The sequence below is a fragment of the Pseudopipra pipra genome, chromosome 11, assembly GCF_036250125.1.
Source record: "Pseudopipra pipra isolate bDixPip1 chromosome 11, bDixPip1.hap1, whole genome shotgun sequence".
In the NCBI taxonomy this organism is placed as follows: Eukaryota; Metazoa; Chordata; class Aves; order Passeriformes; family Pipridae; genus Pseudopipra; species Pseudopipra pipra.
The window spans coordinates 21,831,888-21,854,277 of record NC_087559.1 but is presented as its reverse complement, the minus strand read 5'-3'; the positions used below and the strand labels follow the sequence as shown (position 1 = coordinate 21,854,277).

General features: G+C 45.1%; 1 protein-coding gene, 2 long non-coding RNA genes and 1 other non-coding gene across 4 annotated transcripts in view; all 4 read left to right on the top strand.

The window, feature by feature from the left end:
* The window catches only part of LOC135420559 (uncharacterized), a 28,004-nt gene extending 21,578 nt beyond the window's left edge, over window positions 1–6,426 (top strand). The window contains exons 3-4 of the long non-coding RNA XR_010433596.1: window positions 3,033–4,258; window positions 4,804–6,426. This is a non-coding gene — a long non-coding RNA (uncharacterized LOC135420559). The remainder of the gene's footprint in view (window positions 1–3,032; window positions 4,259–4,803) is intronic.
* A 2,665-nt stretch (window positions 6,427–9,091) lies between these two features.
* Window positions 9,092–11,088, top strand: LOC135420546 (uncharacterized). The gene is made up of 2 exons (XR_010433590.1): window positions 9,092–10,233; window positions 10,933–11,088. It is a non-coding gene; the product is annotated as an uncharacterized LOC135420546 (long non-coding RNA).
* Window positions 11,089–12,079: 991 nt separating this feature from the next.
* IARS1 (isoleucyl-tRNA synthetase 1) overlaps window positions 12,080–22,390 on the top strand; it is a 93,621-nt gene continuing 83,310 nt past the window's right edge. Inside the window, exons 1-6 of the mRNA XM_064668149.1 lie at window positions 12,080–12,195; window positions 13,204–13,293; window positions 15,850–15,969; window positions 16,365–16,521; window positions 16,986–17,105; window positions 20,481–20,563. Coding sequence (XP_064524219.1) covers window positions 15,851–15,969; window positions 16,365–16,521; window positions 16,986–17,105; window positions 20,481–20,563 — 479 coding nt within the window. The 5' untranslated portion in view covers window positions 12,080–12,195; window positions 13,204–13,293; window position 15,850. The remainder of the gene's footprint in view (window positions 12,196–13,203; window positions 13,294–15,849; window positions 15,970–16,364; window positions 16,522–16,985; window positions 17,106–20,480; window positions 20,564–22,390) is intronic.
* On the top strand, window positions 13,839–13,973 carry LOC135420562 (small nucleolar RNA SNORA84). Its single transcript, XR_010433600.1, has one exon. It is a non-coding gene; the product is annotated as a small nucleolar RNA SNORA84 (small nucleolar RNA).

The following is a 22,390-nucleotide window of genomic DNA, read 5'->3' as shown; positions in this document are numbered from 1 at the left end:
TGCAGTGGCACACATTTGGGAGCCTGGCAGTTTTCCCTCAAAACCTATAGACCCCTGCAGGGGGGAAGTCTCCTCCTAAGCTTCCTCCTCAAATGAAACCCAAAATAATCAACAAGTAATAAGTCAGTAATAAAAAGCAAATATTCTGATTTTGGGACTGTCCAGTTCATTTTTTTGTAATTAAAAGAATTTTGCCTTGATACACTGGATACTGGCCTATGAAAGGATCAGCTCAGACAGCAACACTTGCACTGTTTGAGTGGCAGAGTAAATCTTTGCCTTCCCTTTTCTGAGCCTTTTAGGAGCAGCTTTCCTCATGTAAGTTTTAGCGAAGAAATAATCCATGCATGCTCATTGCTTCTTTCATGCTTGTATGATTTTAATGATAATTAAGTAGTACATGTCTGAGATCCAAAGGCAACCCAGATTCTAGTGTGCCTGACTCACTTCTCCTCTCTGAACAAAAAGGGGAAACATTAAACCTCTGTGTGAGGCTTTCTGATGTTCTGGAGGGCTCAGTGCTTTACCCTGCTCCTCTTATGTAGACATCCTTAGGTAGGTATCTGATACTTTCCAAATTTTGCAGTAATTGGTTGCAGGAAGGGAAAAAATGTGTTCTCTCGTGCACAGAGAGAGTTCCTTGATGGTCTGAAATGTGTAACGTGGCTTTTCTTACCTGTAAGATGGATTGAAGCAAGTCTGGAAACGTGAGGTTTGCCTTTTCTCCTTACATGGGTTAGTGGAATAGGGATGCAGAAAAACTGAAGTAAGGAGCAGTCAGAAAAAAAGGATCTTTTTAAATCCAATATTTCCTTGGTATTTGTGAGAACCACTCACACTTTTTCTTTACTCATGTGTGTGTGTCCCTGTGCCCGTGCAGCTTGTCTGGTACTGAGTGCTTGGTGTAGATGGATCAGGACTAAACAAGGATATAATCCAGGAAATAAGCAGGTGAGCAGCTGGATAACTCACTCTGAGGCCATCTCGGGATGTATTTTTACTAAGAGGAAAGTGAGGTAGTTCCTAGCTCTGAAATTTAGTAGCTGGTAGTGGTCCCTGTTAATGTCAGTGGTTATAGACAGCTTAGGATGTGTGTGTTTTGGGGTTTTCCCCCTTAGGAAAACTGTGGCAGCAACAGAAACTCAAGTAGAATCCCAAACTCAGTGGTTATAATCATCACAATAATCATAATCTTTTTACTTGTACACATAATTGGTAACATTTTCAGTTTAAATATTAAATTCTTCAAATATATTTTAATATCAGTCAGAGATGCATCTATCTCCCAACTTTTCTGAGAAGAGTGAATAAGCTCAAGTCTTCCATGATCTATTTACAGAACCACAGGACCACTAACATTGTATTGACACAGTTTTCAGTGGGGATGGCACCTTCTTGTGTGTGCCTGTAAAGCTGAACACTGGAAGTACTTTAATGCAAGCCACAGAATAGTAACACTTGTTCAGACGTTTTAAAATATGTATTCTTGATTATTTTTTTCTTTTCTAGCTTTGTCTCATAAGGATCATGTTGTTCCACGTGTCCTATTATCTGTCCCTTATAATAACTGGCAGAGCCAATGTAGAGATCTCAAAGGTAGGACACACCAATCATTTCTGTTCTGATGAGGGAAAAATACCCAGGCAGATGCTGCATTAAAGAATGCAACATGAGCTCAACCTGTGCATCAAAGAACCCACAAAAGCATGACAGGGCAGTGTCACCCTCCCTCCTCCCCACTCCCCCTCCCTGGCTTGTCAAATCATTATAAACAGATTTTCTCTCTCTAGTGTGTATTGATAGGGAATACCAGAGAGTAGTTATGATCTTATTTTCCCTCCTGCTTTTTTTGGAAGTAAATACTTTGTGTTTGTTTACAAACTGCTGGATTTGGTTTTATGTTGTTACATAAAAAATGGTAAATCTAACTCGACACCTACATTCAGTTAACCACAAGACATTTTTCACCTGGCAAGCACTGCAACATATAAAATATTCCTCCCTTCCTGACACTGAACCAAAACTCTATTTAAAATTGCATTTAGTTGCATTTTCTTTAGAGACATCTTCTTGGCAACTCTTACATTAAAAAAGGGAAACGTTGAGTTCATTGCAATTGATCTGTGGTAAAACTAATTTAAAAACCAAATAACTTTTGGTTGCAATGAAGTGATCTCAGTTATAGAAGATGACCTTTCTAGGAGCAGGACATTTTCAAGTACAAGTCACCTGTAATTTTACAAGGCAAAGCACAAACAGTGTATTTGTAGATAATAAATTTTCAGATAGCATCGCTGACTCATCCAGAGAAAGTCTGTGAGAGGAGATGCAACCCTTGCAATAATTCTGTGAGCATCACAGGGCTGATCAGTGTGAGGAGGAGATGATTAGGCCAGAAGCCTTCAGTTCAGAAAAGAGACAACTTGGAATGCAACAGAGGTTACAAAACCATTAGTGAGATTAGATAAAGACTGGCTGTTCAGCACCTCTTCTAATACAAGAACTCTGGAGACCTTGCACAAGCCTAACAGATTCAGGACATGTACATGATGAAATGCAAGGTAAACCTGGGAAGCTCATTTCCATAAGGATATTAAAGTCTCCTTGCTTTGAGAGAGTGAAGTGTTATATGGAACAGAAATATGCTGAGGACTGCTCTGTGCAGGGAGCCACATCTGACCCAGCAGGTTCCCTGAGATGAAAAAAAGCCTCAGTTTGGAAGCACATTTAGACAAAGTGTTGTGTATTTGTAATTTGTGCCTTGTCCTTTCCTCTTTCCTGCAGTCTCTCTGCAATGGTGCAGTGTGTAGCCCAGCTTTTGGTCTGACTTGACTGATCTCAGTTTTGTACTTGACAGCCTGATTTGGTAAATAAGAAAGGATGTGACCTGGAGTAGATTTTGAGTCTGGTTTTGTTGATTTTGCTGTGCAGAAAGACCGATGGACATTTGAACCACAGAAAACACAGTGAGAATTAAAGTAGGTGTCACACACCTGGGCTGTCACCATCCATCTTCCTGCTTCCACTGACAGATTCCATGGCCAAGTGTGGGCACTGTGGACAGGCAGAGGATGAGGAGGATGACTTCACTGAGCCTGGCAGGAGCATGGCAGAATCTCTGACTGATCTGGCAATGGGACTTAAGTAACAGACTCGAGTCACTTCTCCAAAGAAGTGACCCTGCTCCATCCAAACCTGCACTAAAAATCCTGTGGGAATGAGTTGTATAAACTCAGGAGGCAAAGAATGTTCTCTCCAATGTTCCCCAAAGTGGGAAGCAGGCACACCTCTCTGGAAATGGCACAGGAGGTACTTGGAAAGGGCATGGGAGCAGCTCTAGGGTTGGAAGCAGCACACTTTGCCTGCCTGGTTCCTGCTTTTGGGGCTGGTAGGGACAGGAACCCAACGGCACAGTTCATTTGTGGAGGGAGAGGGGGTTGAGCAAGATAATTAGGAAATGCTGGCCTGGGCAAGTCTCTGGGGTAGTAACAAAGAGGAAACTCTCCTTTGCCCTTCACTTGGCACAGAACAGCTCTGCTGCCCTGACTCACTCCCTCAGGATCGATGACTGTTACATTTTTTACCCCTGACTTCACTCCTGCAAGAACCCTTGAAACAGCAAAATTAGCACAATTCCATGATATTTTGGGGCCTTCTACTCTTACTGAAGGAAAGATCATTGACTCAGCTCCCAGCTGGACTAGACTCTGAAGGCATACTGGTAGGACAGAGCTTCTGTAGCACTTTCCTGTTTGAAACTCCTTAACCTGACTGAATGCCAGACAGAAACTCCTTATTTTTCTTGGCATAAGTTGCCGGCTTATATTTAAAAGAACTATTCTGGAGCTTGAATTTTCATTATTTTTAATAAACTTTTGGTTAAATTGTTGCTATTAAATAAAGTGTTCATCGTCTGGAAAAGACCTTTAACTGGCTGGGAATAATCCTGCTAGACAGTGTATTTATTTATTTCAGTTTAAATCTGTTGCTGCTAGGCTTTGGGTTTCTCTTCCAGGGAGGAGAGGTACATAAATAAAAATTTTATTCTGAACTAATTGCCTTGTTCTGAATTGCATAAAACATTTGATCTTTTTCCCTATAAAATTTCAGGATAGAAGGATCATTAACATTAAAGATAATATGAAATATTTGTTGAGCATGAGATGGAAGCTTCTCTTTGCATGATATTTTCCTTTTCTTGTCTCACAGCTAAAAGTGGCCTGGGTATGATGAAGCAGCACTATGGCCATGAGTGGTGGTGAGTTGCACCCAGTTTGATTGAAGTTTTTTGTCTGCATGGTGAAAAAGGGTCTCCTGATCCAGCAAAAATAAAATAGGCCAAATGTGAATGTTAGTAGCCATCAGTTTTTATCTGGAAAAGAATACAAGAGCTAAGAAAAATTAACCAGAGCCACTTGAATGTAATTGGAACATATGGCAGCAAAATGGCCACTCATATCACAGCAGACAGTTAAAACAAGTTTCTTTTTATCACTCCACATTTGAATTGAACATCCTCAGAGCTGTGACAAATGCAGTGCTGGATGAGAGGTGACTGGCTGACAGTTTTCTTCCACTCATGGTTAATTTTCTTCTAGGAATGTGGTTGAAAGCCTTCCATGAATTGTGCAGCATCACCTGTTCCTCAATGACAAGCAGCACTTCTGCTGTGCTGGAGATTCCAAGCAATTATGCAGCCACACAAACTGCTTATCCACCTGCTCAACTGTGTGCTCAAATGGTAATAATGCCTACTAAGTGCTTCTGCCTCCTTCATAATATTACCAAACCTTTTTTTTCCAGGTAAGTTTACCAAATCCTAAGTCATCATGTGCCCAGACCGGCCCTAAAACCAACTTACACAGGTTACAACAGAGCCCTTTGTGTTGTGTCAGCTTGGCCTTGGACTTCCAAGTAGTTTGTACATATTTAAAACTGCCTTCCAGCTGTACTTCTGAAAAAAAAAAAATACAGGGATGTAAAGACTTGGTCTATAAGGTTCTGGTCATCAAATTTGTTTAAACTTGTCAGTTTATAAAATTGACCTGTGAAAGAAAAATCCTATTCTGGTGAAGCTACTTCAAAATAAAAATAACTACAAATGCTGCAGTTTTTACAGGCTTACACTCAGTATTTTATCATGGCCATACAACAATTATGGGGTGACTTGGGGCACAGGCATGTGTTTCCTGACTGATAAGATTCCTCACCTCCCTCTCCTTCCACAAGTGCTGGTGTTGAGTTTGTCATTGTAACGATTACAATGGCAATCACACCAGCAATTTCTCAAAGCAAAATGTAGGCTCTAAGGATTCAAAACATGAATTAGACTGGGTCCAAAGAGAGCCTTGGTCAGCCTGAAAACTATTCCTGGAGTTCTGTGGTCTGTTTCTACACCTCTGTGTATGGAGCACATTTGGGACAGCAACACAGGAAATATGTAGCAGCAGATGATGCACACAGAAAACTTGCCATTGTAGAGTTTGAGAGGTGAGGAAGTTTGTTGGCCAGTGGGTTGATCAGTGATCTTCTGCAAGCAGCAGCTCTTGGTTTCTTTTCCCTGCTTTGAAGTTGAGTAACTTGGTTACATTTTGAATTTCAGCCTTGTAAAGTGCTTTCAAACTTAACAGTCAGGTGTTATTTGTGGTTGCAGCCATTACAAGGCAGAGACTTGCCAGACACTTAGGAAATTCCTAATTCAAGTGATAAAGGAAGGAAACTGGAAAAAAAATACAGTTAAGCCAGATCTAACTAAAACAAGTTACACACCAAGGAAAGGTGTGTTAGAGAATTCCCTCTGGGAGGGGGCAAGGCTGGGAACCACGAGGTACATCCAGGGCTGCAACAGAAATGGACTGTTCATGGCAAGTCACTCTGCCTGGTGGTGAGAACACACTTTCCAAATGGAAGGGCTCTGTAATTCTGTCAGGCAGAGTTCTGTGTGACCTGTAATTATGTCCCTATGCTCTTCTATTAATTTACACTCCAGCTTTTCTTTGCTTGTATTCAAGCAGACCCATATTATGATGCAAATTTACCAGCACCACAAAGGCCAAGTTCCAAGTAAGTGTTCATAAGTGAGTTTTTGTCATACCTGTTCAAATCACAAGTCAGGGGAAAAAGAAAGAAAATGTGCATTGAAACCATTAATTTAACATGTTAGTACAGATCTAGATTCATTAATAAAATACAAAGTTGCAGTTTTTCTGGGTGCAAACTTTACTTACCTTTATGAGAGGTTTATTTATCCCTGTACTTCTCCTCCAGAACAGCTTCCCATTGAGTAAAATTCCCAGTATAAGCACAGTTCTAATATGAATCTGCTGTGGCCAGTAGGAGCTGTGTTTTGCCTCTAACACACTGAAGTTTCTATGTATAGACCACATGGCTAATTTCCAAAGAAAATAAACACAATATTAGTCTTAATGCGTTCAGCAGCTTTTGTTTCTTAGGAAAGGTGAAGAAAATGGTGTCTTTGGACATTGTATTTCATAAGACTGCAACTGAGGTACTAGAAATTTCAAGCATTTTGTCTAAAATATGGTTTTTTTGGTAAGGATAACAAGTAACTCCTATCTCTGTAATTGCAAAGGGCATTGTAGAACTATCCCACACAATCCCAGAATGGTTTGGGTCGGAAGGGACCTTAAAGATCATCCACTTCTAACCCCCTGCCACGGGCAGGGACAACTTTATCTGCAGATCATCATCACACCTTCCATTGGTCCTTCTGACACAGGAGCACTCTGGTTTCACAGCACATGAGAGGAGGGGCAGCGACTTCCCCAAGGACAAACTTCACACCCCAACCAGGTCTCTGTGTGGGGGAAAGCTCAGGGCATGGGACAGCCCTGGGGGAGCTGAGGGAACTGGAGGCACCACAGGAGAAAACAGGAGAAACGATCCAAAGATGACAAATGGTCCAAAGACCCTGTTATCTCCTGTTAGAACAATCTGTTCCTCTCTTCACCTGTGACAACAAGTCCCAGGAATGTGTTACCTGTTGTAATTCTCAAGTATTTCAAGCCAATCTCCCAGTAGTGGGGATTGATGCCTCCTCGTCCCCTATTCGGGGATTTGGAGTTTCCCGTTGACGGGATTTGTTCCCTGCACGGGGAACACCAAAGTTAACCCTGACTGGCTCTGGAGAAGGTGGTTCAGCTGGTGGCATCTGCCTTTGTCGGTGGCCCTTTAAATTCCCTTTCTAGACACTTCTCCCTCTGCTGTAGTTGGTAAAACAGGAATAAACCTGCTGTCAAACACGGGCCAGCCACGAAAGCGCTCCCGTTCCCGGGGGGTGCGGGCAGGAGCTCCCGGCCGAAGTGCCCCCGGCTTTGATCGCATTCCCAGCGAGGGAGCAGGGAATAAACAGCTGCAGATCAATGGCTTCGGTGCTTCCCTTCCCCGCTGGGCCCGCACCGAGCCGGGCCGGGCTCCCGGCCCCGGACCCCTCAGACCCCTCCGTGTCGGTGCGTCCAGGGCCGTTCCTCGGCCGCCCTCCGCTTCCAGCGCCAATTAAAGGCCTTTTCCGTAGTAAACCAGAAACAGGGGCGAGAGCCAGGAAGGCGTGAAAACTTTTCCGCCGTGGCTTTGGCCGTGAGCGGCCGCCTCCGCCCCCCTCCCCCGTCCCTCCCCGTGCCCTCCCTCCCTGCCGGCCCCTCCAGGGTCCCCGACGGGGACAGCGATTGTCCTGTATCCCTGTATCCCCCCACCCGCTCCCAACAAAGCGCGACCCGCTCCGATCTCGCCTTCAGAAAAGTTCGCTTTATTTACAAGGGGAGTGCCGGGGGGGTCCCCCCCACTTACACACACGCGTTTGTAAAATTAGCCAGCCCCCCTGACAAAAACGCAAAGGAGCGGCTGAGAAATAAATAAACCTCTCCCACCGCCCGAGGCGCAAAAAAAAAAAAAAAAAAGAGCTCCGCGGTCAAAGGGGCTCAGGCGATCCTGCTGCAGAACTCGTGGAAGTCCCTCTCCATGAAGAGCTCGCTCTCGATCACATCGTCCTCGGAGGGGAAGTACGGCTGGCTCTCGTCCTGCGGGGACCCCGCGGGCCCGGCCCGGGCGGGCGGGGAGCGGGCGGCGGGTCCGGGCTCCCCCGCGCACTCCATGAGCGCCCCGCGGGCGTTCTCCAGCACCCCCAGGTACGAGTCCATGTCCAGCGGGTCCATCTCGCAGTCCGACCCGCCGCTCTCGGTGCCCACCGAGTCCGAGCGCAGGTGCATGAGCTGGTACTTCTCCCGCATCAGGAACTGGTTGGTGTTGCGGGGCGCCCGCATCCCCGGCGCCCGCTGGCCCAGCACGTTGACGGGCCGCAAGGACAGCAGCACCCGCGGCCGCGCCGGGCGGTGGCAGCGGCGGAAGGCGCGGCAGTGCTGCTGCTGCAGCTGCTGGTGCTGGAAGTGGCTGTGCGTGCGGCTGCCCAGCAGCTTCCGCGCCCCGCCGGGGACCCTCCCGCGCCGCCCGGGCGGCCAGCGGGACCGGCTGCCGCCCCGCCGGGGCTCGGCGCCTTTCAGCGGCGGCGGGGAGGAGTCCCCCGGCAGCCCCCGGCCGCGGGCGGGCTCCCAGGGCGGGCACACGGCGAGCCCCGCGCGTCGCAGCATCGCGGCCCCCCGGCCTCTCACATGCTCCGCACCGCCGGGACGCCCCCGCCGCGCCGCTCCAGCGCCGCCGCCTCCCCGGCGCGTCCTCTGCTTCTCTCCGGGCTCAGAGGCCGCTTCCCCAAGAGCCCTGCAGGGGCCTCTGCGGGTGGCTCTACCTTTTCACGATCCGCTCTGTTTTTTTCTTGAGCGGAGCCCGTTGGCAGCGCATAGCCTGGCTGAAGGGCTGCGGGCTGCGCGGCAGCTTGACGGGCTCCAAGCCGCCGCTTCGGAGATGGTCTCGCCTACTCCCCCGGCCGGGCGCCGCTGGGCTGTCAGCGCTGCGCCGGGCACGGCGGGCCGGGGCAGGGCCCGGGAGCGCAGCTAGCGAGGGGAGGGGAGGGCGCCGAGGCACAGGGACCGTACACGGAGGGCCCGCACCGCCCGCCGCCCCGCGCCCACTGCCGGCGCGCTCCCGAGCACCCCCTATTTATCAGCTCCGGCGCAGTCCAACCGCCGCCGCGCCGCGGGGGGGACGCAAGGGGAGCACGGCCGCTCCTCAGCCAGCCTGCCCCCGGCAAACCTCGCCCTCGGCGCCCGGGGAGCGCGGCCGCTCTGCGCTACCACTGCGCGCCAGCTCGCGTCTCCCGCGTTATCCCGCGTTATCCCGCGTTATCCCGGGATCTTTCCCCCGAGGCGCGCCTTGGCTCAGCCCAGCGCTGCGGCCGCAGTGTTTGTTCATCCCCTATTCACGAACGCCGTTTGCGCTCAGCTCCCCGCGCAAGCGCCGTTGCCCGCCCGTCTTTGCAGCGGCGCTACGCAGAGTGCGTACGGCGCCCGACCCTTACGGAGGCACTACGCAAACGGCGTACGGCACCCGACCCTTACGGAGGCACTACGCAAACGGCGTACGGCACCCGACCCTTACAGAGGCACTACGCAAGTGGCGTACGGCACCGGACCCCTAAAGAGGCGCTACGGAAACTGCGCACGGCACCCGCCCCTTACAGAGGCGCTACGCAAACTGCGCACACCGTGAGGGGCGCTGGGGGGGGGTGATGAAATGGCCGCGGGGGAAGCGAGGAGAGAGAAGGGGTGGCCCGGGGCCGTCACCGGGCGCTGTAAAAGCGCCGGGTCTCTCTGCCAGCGCCTGCTGCCGCCCTTCCCCCATAACTCCAGGCTGGGGCCGGCGGTGCGGGCGGGGAGTGGTGACCTTCCCGCGGGTCCCACAAAATGGTGCCCGCGCCTCGGCGAGGGGCGACAGCGCCTGCCCCCTCAGCGGCCCCACGCCGGGGCAGTCTGTTCTTGAGCCTTCAGGATGTTTTTTAAATTCCCTTTAGCCTTTCCAGCGGAATCGGTGCTTTTTCATCAGTATAGTGAAAAATTTGAACAGAGACATTCATTCTTGTAGTTTGGGGACTGCCCCAGTTACTCGTGCTGGGCCTTGGTCCTTCTGCTACAAATTTCCCCTGGTTTTCAAATCCGTTTTTTTGGGGGTTTTTTTTTTGGGTTTTTTTGGCCCTGTATATAACAAATCTGACAGTGACTTCCCTGTTCACCTCTTCATGGCCAATTTGTTTATAAAAAATGAGCTCAGCATTGCCCAAATGGTTCCAAGTAAAGATTGTGCCTGAACAAGGGCAGCAACTCCCATGTAAGTAACACTTTATTATTCTTTGATAGTGAGGGGCAAAGAAGTACAAAATACACAGGGAAGAACAAGGTGAAATGGATTTGTGATCGACATTGCTAACAACAAATTGCCAACATTTGTATTTCATTTCCTTTAAATTCCGTTCAGGAGTTATATGATATTTTAAAGTCAGCTGGCCTTATCACCTGTATGTTTTATGAACTAAATGCCAAAATGGAAGGAGCTGGCACTGGAGCAAGCACCAGTCACAGCTGTTTAAAAACCTACAGCCTCTGAAATCTGAGGGAATGTGAGAGCAGGGAGAGGCTGCAGTGCTTCCAGAGTATATAAAGATGTTTATAAAGAAATGCCACATGCTGTGGTAGAACCCAAGCCCTCCTCCCTTTGGTCCTGAGTTGTCACAGGATTTTTCCCAGACGCATTAGACAGCAGCGTGTGTTGAAATAAACTTCTGCCACTCCAAACTTTCCTCCAGGATACAGATCATCCCGGATCTCTGTGTTTGTACAGGAGACTCTGCCCTGGCAAGCACATGCACTCAGTCTCTCCCTGTCTCCTGTTGGTCAGCCCTGCTTACTCTGGCCTCGGTTCTCATTTTCTGCTTCTCTGGTTGTGGTGCAGATTGAGCCCACCTTTTAGCTGTTCTAGAGGGATGTACAAAATTCTGTGCAGAAAACAATCTCATGCTTCTTTAAGCAGGTGAGAATTCCAGCTAATGTGGCTCCCTTCACATCTGGATTGTCCCTGATCCACAGACTGAGACACTGCCCTGGACAGACCAACGAGCTCATCCCATACCCAGTCCTGCAAATCAAAATCCAAAGCCTTTATTGAAACATTTTATTGATACCTACATTTGTATTAGTACCAGAGTTTTTAGAGCAATAGGAAACCATGACATGGAGGCAGCTGAACTGTTTGTGCCATTATTGACTTGACCTTCATTCCCCATGACCTGTTCTGGTTGGAATTTAGCCGGGCAGGCTGGGAGAGTATGTGTCTGTCTCCATCCCTTCCCTGGGCTAACTTCCATTCTTCCCTGTCAAGAGCCTTTTCACAGCTATTTTCAAGAGGAAATGCTTTTTAATGTGTCACTGAATGTTTGTTATTCCACAGTGGTTGCCAGCCAGAGATAACGTTTTTTCAAATCTTTAGGTTTCCTTTGACATGTGGGAACCCACCTACAAGTTTGGGGGATTTTATTTATTTATTTTTTTAGCTGGAGTGCAGCAGCAGAGGAGGGACTTGTATTGTAGTTACAGCCTTGAGAATTGGTATCTCTAGATATTTAACAGTATCCCTTCAGTGGAGGGAAGGTCAAGCTCCTGAGAGTTGTTTGGTGAATCCCTCGGATGCCCTTGGTATCCAGTTACTGGGAGAAGCCCAGTGTCCTGGTTTGGCTGGGATAGAGCCGGTTGGGGTTATCCACGACACCTGGCACAGCTCCCGCCGGGGCCTCAACCCAAAGGTCAAGTTCGTTTTACTTCTGGGCTCTCACTCTTTCCTTTTTCGTGTCTGTGAGGGGAAATCCTGTGGCGGGGGAATCTTTTCACTCTGTCCCACGCTCAGGCCCACGGATCTCCAAGCGGAAAGGGCCCGCAGCCCACGATGTACCGTTTATCATTTTAAAAAGCCATTTTAGTTTGTGGAGACCCGCCCCCCGTCGCGGTCCGGGCGGGACTGACCCGCCCCCCCCGCGGCCCCTCCGGCCCCTCCCTCAGGCCCCGCCCCCCGCCAGTCCCGACCAATGAGGAGCTGCGGGGCGGGCACGCGGGAAGGGTTTCCCGGGCTGCCTCGCGCCGCCGTGACGTAGCGTTCCCGGCAGAGCCCGCGCCCAATGGACGGTCGCCTTAGAAAGCCAGGTGGGTGCGGGCGGAGAGAGCGGCGAGCGGATTGGGCGGCGCGGCGGCGGCGGTTCCGGCCATGCGGCGCCGGGCGCGGTCCCATCATGGCGGGACGGAGGTGAGCGGGGCCGGGGTCCTCCGCCGGCCCCAGGGGTTCAGGGTCGGCCCCGCAGGCGGGACGGGCTGTGCGGAGCGGGCGGCACCTGTAGGGTGTCCCAAAAACCCGGCCCAGCAGGTGCCGGTGCTGTCACCGGCCGGAGCGCAGTAACAGGGTCCGGCCGGGCCGGCAGCTCCTCTGCGGGGGTTTGATGTTATCAGCGCCTTTTCGGGCGTTACAGCCCGTGTGTCTTGTGTGTACAACGTCACGTTTATGTGTGTTTTACTCCCTGGGTGCTGTACAGATTCTTGGCTTTTTTTTCTGGAATTTAGGCTTTACTTAAACCAGGTGTTTACTAAAGGTCTTATTGCAGAGCCTTAATACTTATCAAGTCTTAATTTTGTCAGTTATTTTTACAAAGAACTTCATGTGCCTTTCAATGTGTAAGATGTCTTCAGCTCACCCTTCAGCATCCTTTTACTGGAGGGGGCTTTTGAGGAAATCGCTGCAGCTGTGATGTATTTGGTATCTCCAGCACATGTTGGCTTCCACACCCCTCGGAGCCTTCTGGAAACTGAAGAAAGCTTTTTTTTTTTTCTTTCCATGCTTAGGAAGCAGCTGTCAGGTAATAGCAGAATTTAGTTGTCACATAACAGCTGCTTTGCTAACTCAGCTGACACTGCTTTCTGAGTTTTTTTAAATAAAACTATGTAGTTCAAAGTTATTTCAAAATATATTTTCAAAATATATTTCTCTTTTTTTTCATAATGACAAATGTTTCATTTTTAATCAAGGCATTATGATGATGACAAAAATTTCTTAAGACCTCATGAGATACAGGGTAAAACTGACTTTATCTGTATCTATCTAGCTGTATGATAAGTCCAACAAATTTTTGAAATACTGGTTCATTTCATCCATAGTGGTGTTTTCATGGATTTATTTTTTTATTTTAAAGAAATTAGTATTTAAAAAAGCACATTCTAACTTGCTCTTATGATTTTAATGCTTGTTAATTTTTTCTTCTAGATAAGGAGCCCAGCATAAGTCTGAGACTGCTGTAGTACAATCTCCAGAATTTGACACCTTTCCTAGTGAATGTTGTTATCTTCCAGAGAAGTGAGTGTGTTTAAAAAAAAAGCCTCTTTGGTGATGTATTGTCTTAAAGTTTAACACTTTTTGTCAGAAGAAAATGAATAGAGAAACCTCCCTTGTATTTATTAACTTCTCTGTAAATTGAGAGTGTTGTCCAAAGGTGGTGTTTTATTAGATGCATTTGTATAATAATCTCTGTAACATCATTTGTGGTGTTTTTGCTCAGTCTGTGTTCAGAGTTATCAGTTATCCTTGATTTAAAATAGGTAGGTTGCTTATAGTAATGAGCATTTTTTGCTGTAGGTGCACAGAGATATTTATACCTCTGTCTATAAACTGATTGTTAAATCTTGGCTTTTTTGCTCAGCTGAGCTTGAGCCACAGATAGATTTTCAGTGTGGTTTTTGTCTTTGAAGTCAGTCTGTTTAAAATTCTGCTTTGTAGCTTGGAAAAAAAAAAAACCCTCCCTGTAGTGACGTTTCCATATGAATTCTCATCAGTCACTTTTTCCCCCCCAGGATTCTGATGCAATAAGCTTTTAGCATTGCTCAGAGAGTGTGTGAGTGTGTGCCCTGTGGTTCCTGGGCACTGCTCTGCCCGTGCAGTGCCCCAGGGGGTAGCAGTGGGCCAACAGTGACACTGTGATTTTTGCGTGGAACCTGTGACCTGTGAGCAGCTTCCACAGCCCGGTCACAGTCACACCCAAACCTCCACCCTGCCTTCATGTGTTAGAGATGACCTGCATCTGGCAGCTGGGCCAGTCTCCCAGACCTCTGCACTTATCACTGAATTGGGAAGGCTGAGCTTGGTCTGAGTAAAACCTGCAGATCCTCCTCAGGTCAGTGGGCTTGGAGGGGAGAAGCTTTAAGGCTGCATTCTTTTATCATCTCCTTTGTCTCTGTGATCAAATTACTGAGAAATGACACGGCCTAATTAGTGTTCCAAGGAGGGATGATGAAAACTCTCCTACACAGAGTAACTCACTGTGCTAAGGCCAGTTATTACCTTTTAAAGAGGTTCTTATCGTTTTAAGAACACGTCCAGGCCGTGTCCACATGTTCCTTGGCAGCCCTTGACTTCTCCTCCAGCTTCTGTGTCACCTGTGCACCAGGTTGGGGGATTCTCAATAATAATAATATGATAATGATAAATCAGGTTTCTTAGTGGATCTGTCATTAATACAAAAAGGTTGAGTGATGGAGTTGGTCTGGAGGTCTCATTTCGGGGCACATTTTTTTCACCTGGGCTCAATGCATTGAACTGGCAATTTCTGTGGTGCTCTGGGTTTCATGTAAGTAAATCTTTTGGAATTTAGGCAGCCTGTCAGCTGTGACTGGAAGTATTGTCTTCATGCATTTACATTTGCTGCTGCTCATGGTTAGTGTTTACAAATCTGAGTAAATCAGCAGACTCAGTCCTTGTGCCATCCTGTGTAATTCTGCAATGCTGAGTGGAGCTTGAGTGCTCAGTTCCTTCTGGTGTGAGTGCTCAGGAGCCACAGCACTGAAGTCAGAGGTGGGAGAACCTGTTTATTCTGTGCAGTCATCTGTTACAATCTCCATAACCAGTTTTCTCCTCTTAGGGAACTCCTCTCTTAACTGTCCTTATTCCCCACAGCTTTTGCTTTGTGCTTGATGTGCATTTTCTTGAAATCCGAGCCCTTTGAATGTTGCAGCAGGTCTGGAACACCAGACAGCTCTGGTGTGTGTTCCTTATCATCTTGAGAATTCTCCTCCCTGTGTTGCTTGTACATTATTTTACTTGTAGTGATTTTTCATTGACTTGGCATTCTTCAGAATTTGAGAATGGCTTTGGGCTCTGGTGGCCAAAACCCACTAAATAAAAAAAGACTTTCAGGAAATGGCCAGCAAGAGGTAGTCCATTGTGGCTTAGGTCTGATATACTTACAGAACTAAAGGGAAAAAAGAAGGGATTAGAAAGAGACTGTGGTTTTGCTGTTATCTGTAAGTTAGAGCTTCTCAAGATTCACAGCTGAGGTCTTGGAGATTTTTCCTCATCTGTTTGAATTCTTTCCACATGTTCATCTTTCTCAACTGTGCTATTTGCAGTCTGGCTGCTTTTAGGGGCATCTGAGAATGGTGGCCTGGCCTGATGGAAAAGTGCTGCTTTAAACACTTAAATGGTGGCAGTAGATGTACAATGAAAAGGAACCTCTTCAGTAGTCTTAATTCCTACACTTAAACTAAGGCTGCTGCTGGAGGGTCAGTTTGAACTTGGAAGCTTTTCCAAAAGAAAAAACCCCAAACTTGTAACCAAAAAATAATTTGCCCTTTGACTGTTTTCTGCAGGAAACAGAAATAAAAGCATAATAAAAAGTGAACAACCGTAGTTGAATGAATGGAGAATCCTTTTCCTGTTCCAAAACTTTGGTCAAAATTAGGCTTTTTTTAGATTGAAGTGGTTGCTTCCATGTCTACACTGCATGAAGCTCCTCAGAAAACTGAACTGTGGTTTGGTAGTATGGATTTGTAAGACATTAAGTTGTATTTGTGAAGTTACTTTTTCTCCCTCCTGTTCAATATGTATTTTCTTTTCTCTCCTTGGACGTTGCTGGGAAAGGATGGTTCAACAAGTTCCAGAAAACATAAGTTTTCCAAATGAGGAAGAGAAGATATTGAAGCTCTGGAGAAATCTGAATTGTTTCCAAGAATGCCTGAAGCAATCAAAGAACAGACCTAGGTAAGGATCTGTTCAAAGCTGCAGCAGCTGCTCCCTTTGCCCCTGGCTCGTGCTGCTGTCCTGCCATTGCCCCTTAGATTTCACTTTGGGAAGCATCAAAAATGTTCAAACAGTGGGAATAAACCTGTAACTTCCTGCTTGGTGGGTTTATAAAAGAAATGTGCAGGTGAACAAGGCCAGCCCTTTGCCAGGTGTGCCAGCTGTGGAGCTGCAGGAATCTTGGTAGAACTGGCAGTCAGGAGGAACTGAACTGGAATGTTGCCTCTAGTCCCCCTGCCAGTGTGACACCTGATAATGGGAGGGGAAGAAACTGATGTTGTCCTAGTGAGACATAAGAATCAAAAACCCTGTTTGAAGGCAGTGTTTGCTTCAATGAAGACTGTTGTGTGTTGCAGGTTTAACTTCTACGACGGCCCCCCCTTTGCTACTGGGCTCCCCCACTATGGCCACATCCTGGCAGGAACCATCAAAGACATCGTGACCAGGTTTGCTCATCAGAGTGGTTTTCACGTGGACAGAAGGTTTGGCTGGGATTGCCATGGCTTACCTGTGGTACGTGTCACAAATTTGCCCACAGATGTGTCTGTTGGTTGCTCTTTCCATGTTGTTACCTGCTTATCAGCAACGTTTCTGTTGCCTTTGCATATTTTTTAAAAGAGAAATGCAAGTTCTGTGGCCGCTGCGTTGCTCTGGGGTTTGTGTGTGGTGATTTCAGGAGCTTCCCCCTGGTCACCTGCACTTGGTTCATTGCTATAAGCATGTATTTATTTGGTACATTTTTCAGAAATTGGTTTTTTTTGTTCATTTTTCTAAAGATAGCATAGAAACAGTTCCACCAGGGCAAGCCTTTGAAATCCCTGCCTAGTTCAGGTGCAGCACTCACGAAAGCATCTCCAAAGGGTAAAGCAGGCCCTTCAGCCTCAGCAGGATGCACAGAACATCAATTATCCAGTGAAATCCTGAAAGCTTTTGCTAACAGGGCGGGTGCTTTGTGTTGGTTGTTTCAATGCTCCCAGGAATATGAGATTGACAAGACCTTGGGCATCAAAGGGCCGGAGGACGTGGCCAAGATGGGGATTGAATCCTACAACAACCAGTGCAGAGGGATCGTGATGAGATACGCCAAGGAGTGGGAGGTGAGTGGAGGCACAGCCCATGTTCTGCTGGGTGTTTCTAAATGGATGTGTGCAGAAGTTTTTCAGGAGGGGTGAACTTCATCCTTCTGTTTGATTCTGAGCATAAATCTCATATCTTTAAGCTTCTGTGTGTTCCTCACTGGTGATTATGAAAGGGGAACACAAAGAGCACCATTGTGGCTCAGAACAGAGACTGCTCTGGTGTCAGAGGAAGGTGATTTGCAGGTTACCTGGAGCTCAAAGGGTCTAATGAGATACATTGAACAAATAATAGATACCTGGAGCGTTGTCTCTTTCTTTGTGCCTTCCCTTCTGTAGAAAATTGAAAGATCTGGCTTTGGTTTTCAAGTGGAACAATAAAGAAAAAGCACATTAACCTCCCTGCTTTTCTGCTCTCCCTTTCCCCAGTCATTTCATTGGCAGAGTGTGGGGAGTAGCTCGTGTTTTTGGAAGAACAGAAGTTCTAGCATCTGATTTTCTGTCACAATAGGTGTGGGTAAACCCTCAGTCTTCCCAGAGAATATTTTGCATCCCATGAATTTAGGGAGAACATGGTTCTATGCAGACTCTTGTGGTTGGAGAGCTGTTTGAAGTAGATGGGTTAGATATTTTTTAAAGAAATGCGCAGTTGTTTTTTTCTAATTTAGAATAATATTCATCCTGTGCATAGAACCTGATGCTCCTTATTTTTGTCCTTAGCAGTGTGCCCAGAATAAAGTACATTTAGCCCAGAACTCTATTTGCTGTCAGTGGGATGTGTGTGTGAAGTGATGACTCTTTTTTCCCTGGTTTTCTGGAGCTGAGGAGTGCCCAGGTGCTTTGCTGGCTGTGCCTCTGTTTTACAGTGCCAGCCTGCAGTAACAAGTGCCAAAGGAAGGATGGAAGAACAGGCCATATTTTTTCAGCCTTTGTGCCACAAGGCCTTCTTAAGCCAAAGAATTTTTATTTTTTTCCCCCTAATTTATAATCCTTGGCATTTTTTCATTCCTCTAGGACTTTTATCTATTTACATTTTGAGTCTAGATATGCTGATGGCCTCTGAAGAGTCTGTATCAAGGCATTCTTACATGCAATTTGAAGAACTGTAGTTCTTTAACATGCTTTCCAATAAATGTTTATCTTCACCAGCAGTTTTTTCCTTTTTCTAGGCAGAACAGCCCTAATTATTTAGTTTTTCTTCCTGCAGAAGCTGTTCTACCTCATCACACTCCTCTGTATGTTTTCTAGTCCTGACATACTTCTTTTCATCAAAATAGCAGTTCCTTATTTGAGTACCACTTGCCTCTTGCACCTGGGGAGCATTTTGAGGTTGTAGCCAGTATCTGGAGACACTGGAGCTGTATTTGGTAGAAGAGCTGTGGCCTGAGTCTTGGCAAGTGGCTGGATGAAAAGCACAGGGATTGTATATTTGAAAAAAAAAAAAAATCTTTAGTCTAAGCTCTGAAATTTTGTATTTTAAAACCATTGTTAATGATTCTTTGTTGCTTCTGGATTTATATGTATTGTTACTTTTATAAGTAACAAGATTCCTTCTGGTTCCTTGTGGTGGTTTAACCCCAGCTGGCAGCCAAGTAGCACACAGTCACTCACTCCCCCCTGGCTCAGAGGGGAAGAGAATTGGAAAAACAAGGAAAACTCTTGGGTGGAGATAAGAACAGCTTAATTGAAACAAAATAAAATATTATAACAATGCTGCTGATAATAATAATTGTAATGAAAAGGAGAGGGAGGAATAAAACCCAAAAAACCCAGGTGATGCCCAGTACAGTTGCTGACCCACTCCCAGGCTGTCTCTGCCCAGTGGTTGGGGTTCCTGGCCAAGTCCCCCCAGTTTCTATCCTGGGCATGACATTTTGGGCTGTGGAGTCTCCCTTTGGCCAGTTTGGACCAGCTGTCCTGGCTGTGCTCCCCCCCAGCTCCCTGTGCAGTTCCTCCCTGGCACAATGGGACACTGAGAATTCCTTGCTTGGAGTAAGCACTACTCAGCAACTAAACCAGGGGTGTGTTACCAACATTATTCCCACACTGTGAGGAGGGAAATTAACTCTATCCCAGCCAAACCCAGAACATTTTGTGTTTTGTTTTCCACAGTTGTTCCTTTGGACTTGCTGTGTCTTCAGAAGGTGGTGTCTTTCCAGTGCTGATCAGTCTTTTGCATGATGAATGGATTTTGTATCTTGTTTTCTTCATAAATTCATAAATTTCCATGTATAGGTGTGTTTTTCCACACATAGATGTGTATTTTAGATTATTAATAAAAATAATGAAATTAGTTTAAAAATCTTTTGACTTGTAATGAATTCAAATGTATTGGAATAGTGCTAGGAGAGGAATTGCCAACATTCCTGTTACATACAGTGTTTATTTTCTGTCTGGAGTGACTAGCAAATGCTTGAGCCTTATGGAAAAAATATAAAAGGTTCCTTGGCTGTGTAAGGTCTTTCAGTGCTGAGACCAAACAGAATTCTCCAACTTTGTGGACCCTTGTGGTAATCAGTCCTAGGCTTTGGATCTTTTTAGTGGAATGTCAGAGTGGCTTAAAGGTCAGGATCCAAACTGATACATTTCAGGAGCTCAGGTGTTATGTGAAAATGCAGAAGTGAGAGAATGAATCTGCCTTGTGCTCGCTTTGCTGGTGTGATGGTCGGTGTGGGCTGTGCCTGAGGGGGTCAGGACAGGTGTCTCTGGGGTGGCTGATGGCAGAGCAGGGCTTTGGAGAGCTGGGAAATGAGCAGAGTCCCACATTCCAAGTGAATCCCAGAGCTGGCTTATTACAGCCCATCCTCTGTGGATGTGACCACAGCCTGTGCTGAGACAGGGCCCACCACCTGTCAGTCCTGTGGCCCTTGGCAGCCCTCCCCTGGCTCTGGGCAGTTGGCCCTGGAACAGTTTAATAACTTGTCACGTATCCATTTCTTTCAGCATTTCTTTGTCTTCAAGTTACATCAGGCTTTCATGTAACTGAAAGCTGATAGACTACGTGTTCTGGATTTTGACTGTCTCTGCAACAAGTAGTTTTAAAAATAGAAGTGAGACCACTGCAATGAAAAGCAGTTTTCAGGCATTTGAACCTTGGCTGAACCTTGAATGATCCACCATTTCTGTTTGATGAATGATCCTCATGATCTACCATTTCTGCTGTATTGTGTGACCTTGGTTCTAAACAGTTATGGTTTCATTTGTTCCTTATTTTTGCTTGTTTAAATACACTGTTTGGGACTATTATCAGGCTGAAATATTTCTTAGATCTATTTCATTAATATGGGACAAACACTGCACTTGAAAATCCGTCTGTTTTACAGAATAAATGTTGGTAATGTGCCATGATCTTGGATGTTGAGGTGCCTTTCAATCTCTGTGTTTGTGTCTTGACAGTTCAGTGTTACCAGATTAGGACGGTGGATTGATTTTGAAAATGATTATAAAACTCTGTATCCCGAGTTCATGGAGTCTGTGTGGTAAGTTACATGCATTGTGTGCTTTGAAATGTTAAGAAGACTTCAATTATTGCAAACATGTGTTGGTCCATTTATCATTAGAACCGTTCTGAAATGTGCCAAATGCAGATAAACATCAGGCAATCTGAAATATATTGATGTCAAAGTGAGGGAATTTACTGGCCTACTTTTTTCTTCTTCAGGATAGCAGGGTTTTTCAAATTAAAGTACACCAATACTGATTTTAGTGAGCCCTGAAATCTTCCTGCTCCCTGTCGACTTCAAAGCAATTCTGAAGATCTATTAATAATGTTCCTTACTTGGTTTGGGAAATTACATTATATCTCTACATTCTCGATGTTCTTCACACTGTCAGCTGCAAATGGGCAAACTGTCCAAGCTCAGTTTAGCTCCAAACCTCATCTTCAAGCCTGAATGCAGAGGCTGTGAATCTGCTGGTACCTTTTTGTTGGCAGCACAGTTTGGCAACTGTCTCTTGGACTCCTGGTGCAGAGCTCAGTAAAGTTTGGGTATTTTGGCAATGTATTCAGGGTGCCTGTTGGGATTTCAAAAGACAAGGACCATATTACAGGTTAAGGAGAATCAGGTTGGCCCAACACAGTGAAGAAATGACAAGTTTGAGTCCTCTGGGTGATGGAATTACAATGAATTGCAGAGTATGTGCTGACAAAAAGCTATTGAAAATCAAATTATATGCATATTAAAGTATTTATATGTGTATTCTTTAGTATTAGTTTTACTAATAACCTTTAATTGTGTAGTTAGTTGCATATAGTTAGATGAAGGATTGACAGACCTTCTGGATTTCCCTGAAGCCATTGGAAAGGGCAGAAGTGCCAGGGAGTTTTCAGTGAGCATTGAAAGGATGGTGGGAAGGCAGCAGATGTTTGACTAACTCAGCTGAAGAAACCCTGCATAATTACAAAGCAAAAACTGACAAGAAACCCTTATTTTGTAAGTTATATAAATACTTGGTGGTACCTCAAATCCTGTTTAACAAGCACCTTAAAGAAACAAACCTGACTTTTGCAAGCTGCAGGGTCTCTCTCACCAGCCCAAGCCTTTTTTTTTTCTTTTTTTTTTTCTTTTTTTTTCTTTTTTTTTTCTTTTTTTTTTCTTTTTTTTTCTTTTTTTTTCTTTTTTTTCTTTTTTTTTTTTCTTTTTTTCTTTTTTTTCTTTTTTTTTTCTTTTTTTTTTTCTTTTTTTTCTTTTTTTCTTTTTTTCTTTTTTTTCTTTTTTTCTTTTTTTTTCTTTTTTTCTTTTTTTTTTCTTTTTTTTCTTTTTTTCTTTTTTTCTTTTCTTCTTTTTTTTCTTCTTTTTTTTCTTCTTTTTTCTTTTTTCTTTTTTCTTTTTCTTTTTTCTTTTTCCTTTTTTTCTTTTTTCTTTTTTTTCTTTTTTCTTTTTCCTTTTTTTCCTTTTTTTCCTTTTTTTCCTTTTTTCTTTTTTTCTTTTTTTCTTTTTTCTTTTTCCTTTTTTCCTTTTTTTCCTTTTTTTCCTTTTTTTCCTTTTTTCCTTTTTTCTTTTTTTCTTTTTTTCTTTTTTTCTTTTTTTCTTTTTTCCTTTTTTTCTTTTTTTCTTTTTTTCTTTTTTTCATTTTTTCATTTTTTCATTTTTTCATTTTTTCATTTTTTCTTTTTTTCTTTTTTTCTTTTTTTTTTTCTTTTTTCTTTTTTCTTTTTTCTTTTTTCTTTTTTCTTTTTTCTTTTTTCTTTTTTCTTTTTTCTTTTTTCTTTTTTCTTTTTTCTTTTTTCTTTTTTCTTTTTTCTTTTTTCTTTTTTCTTTTTTCTTTTTTCTTTTTTCTTTTTTCTTTTTTCTTTTTCTTTTTCA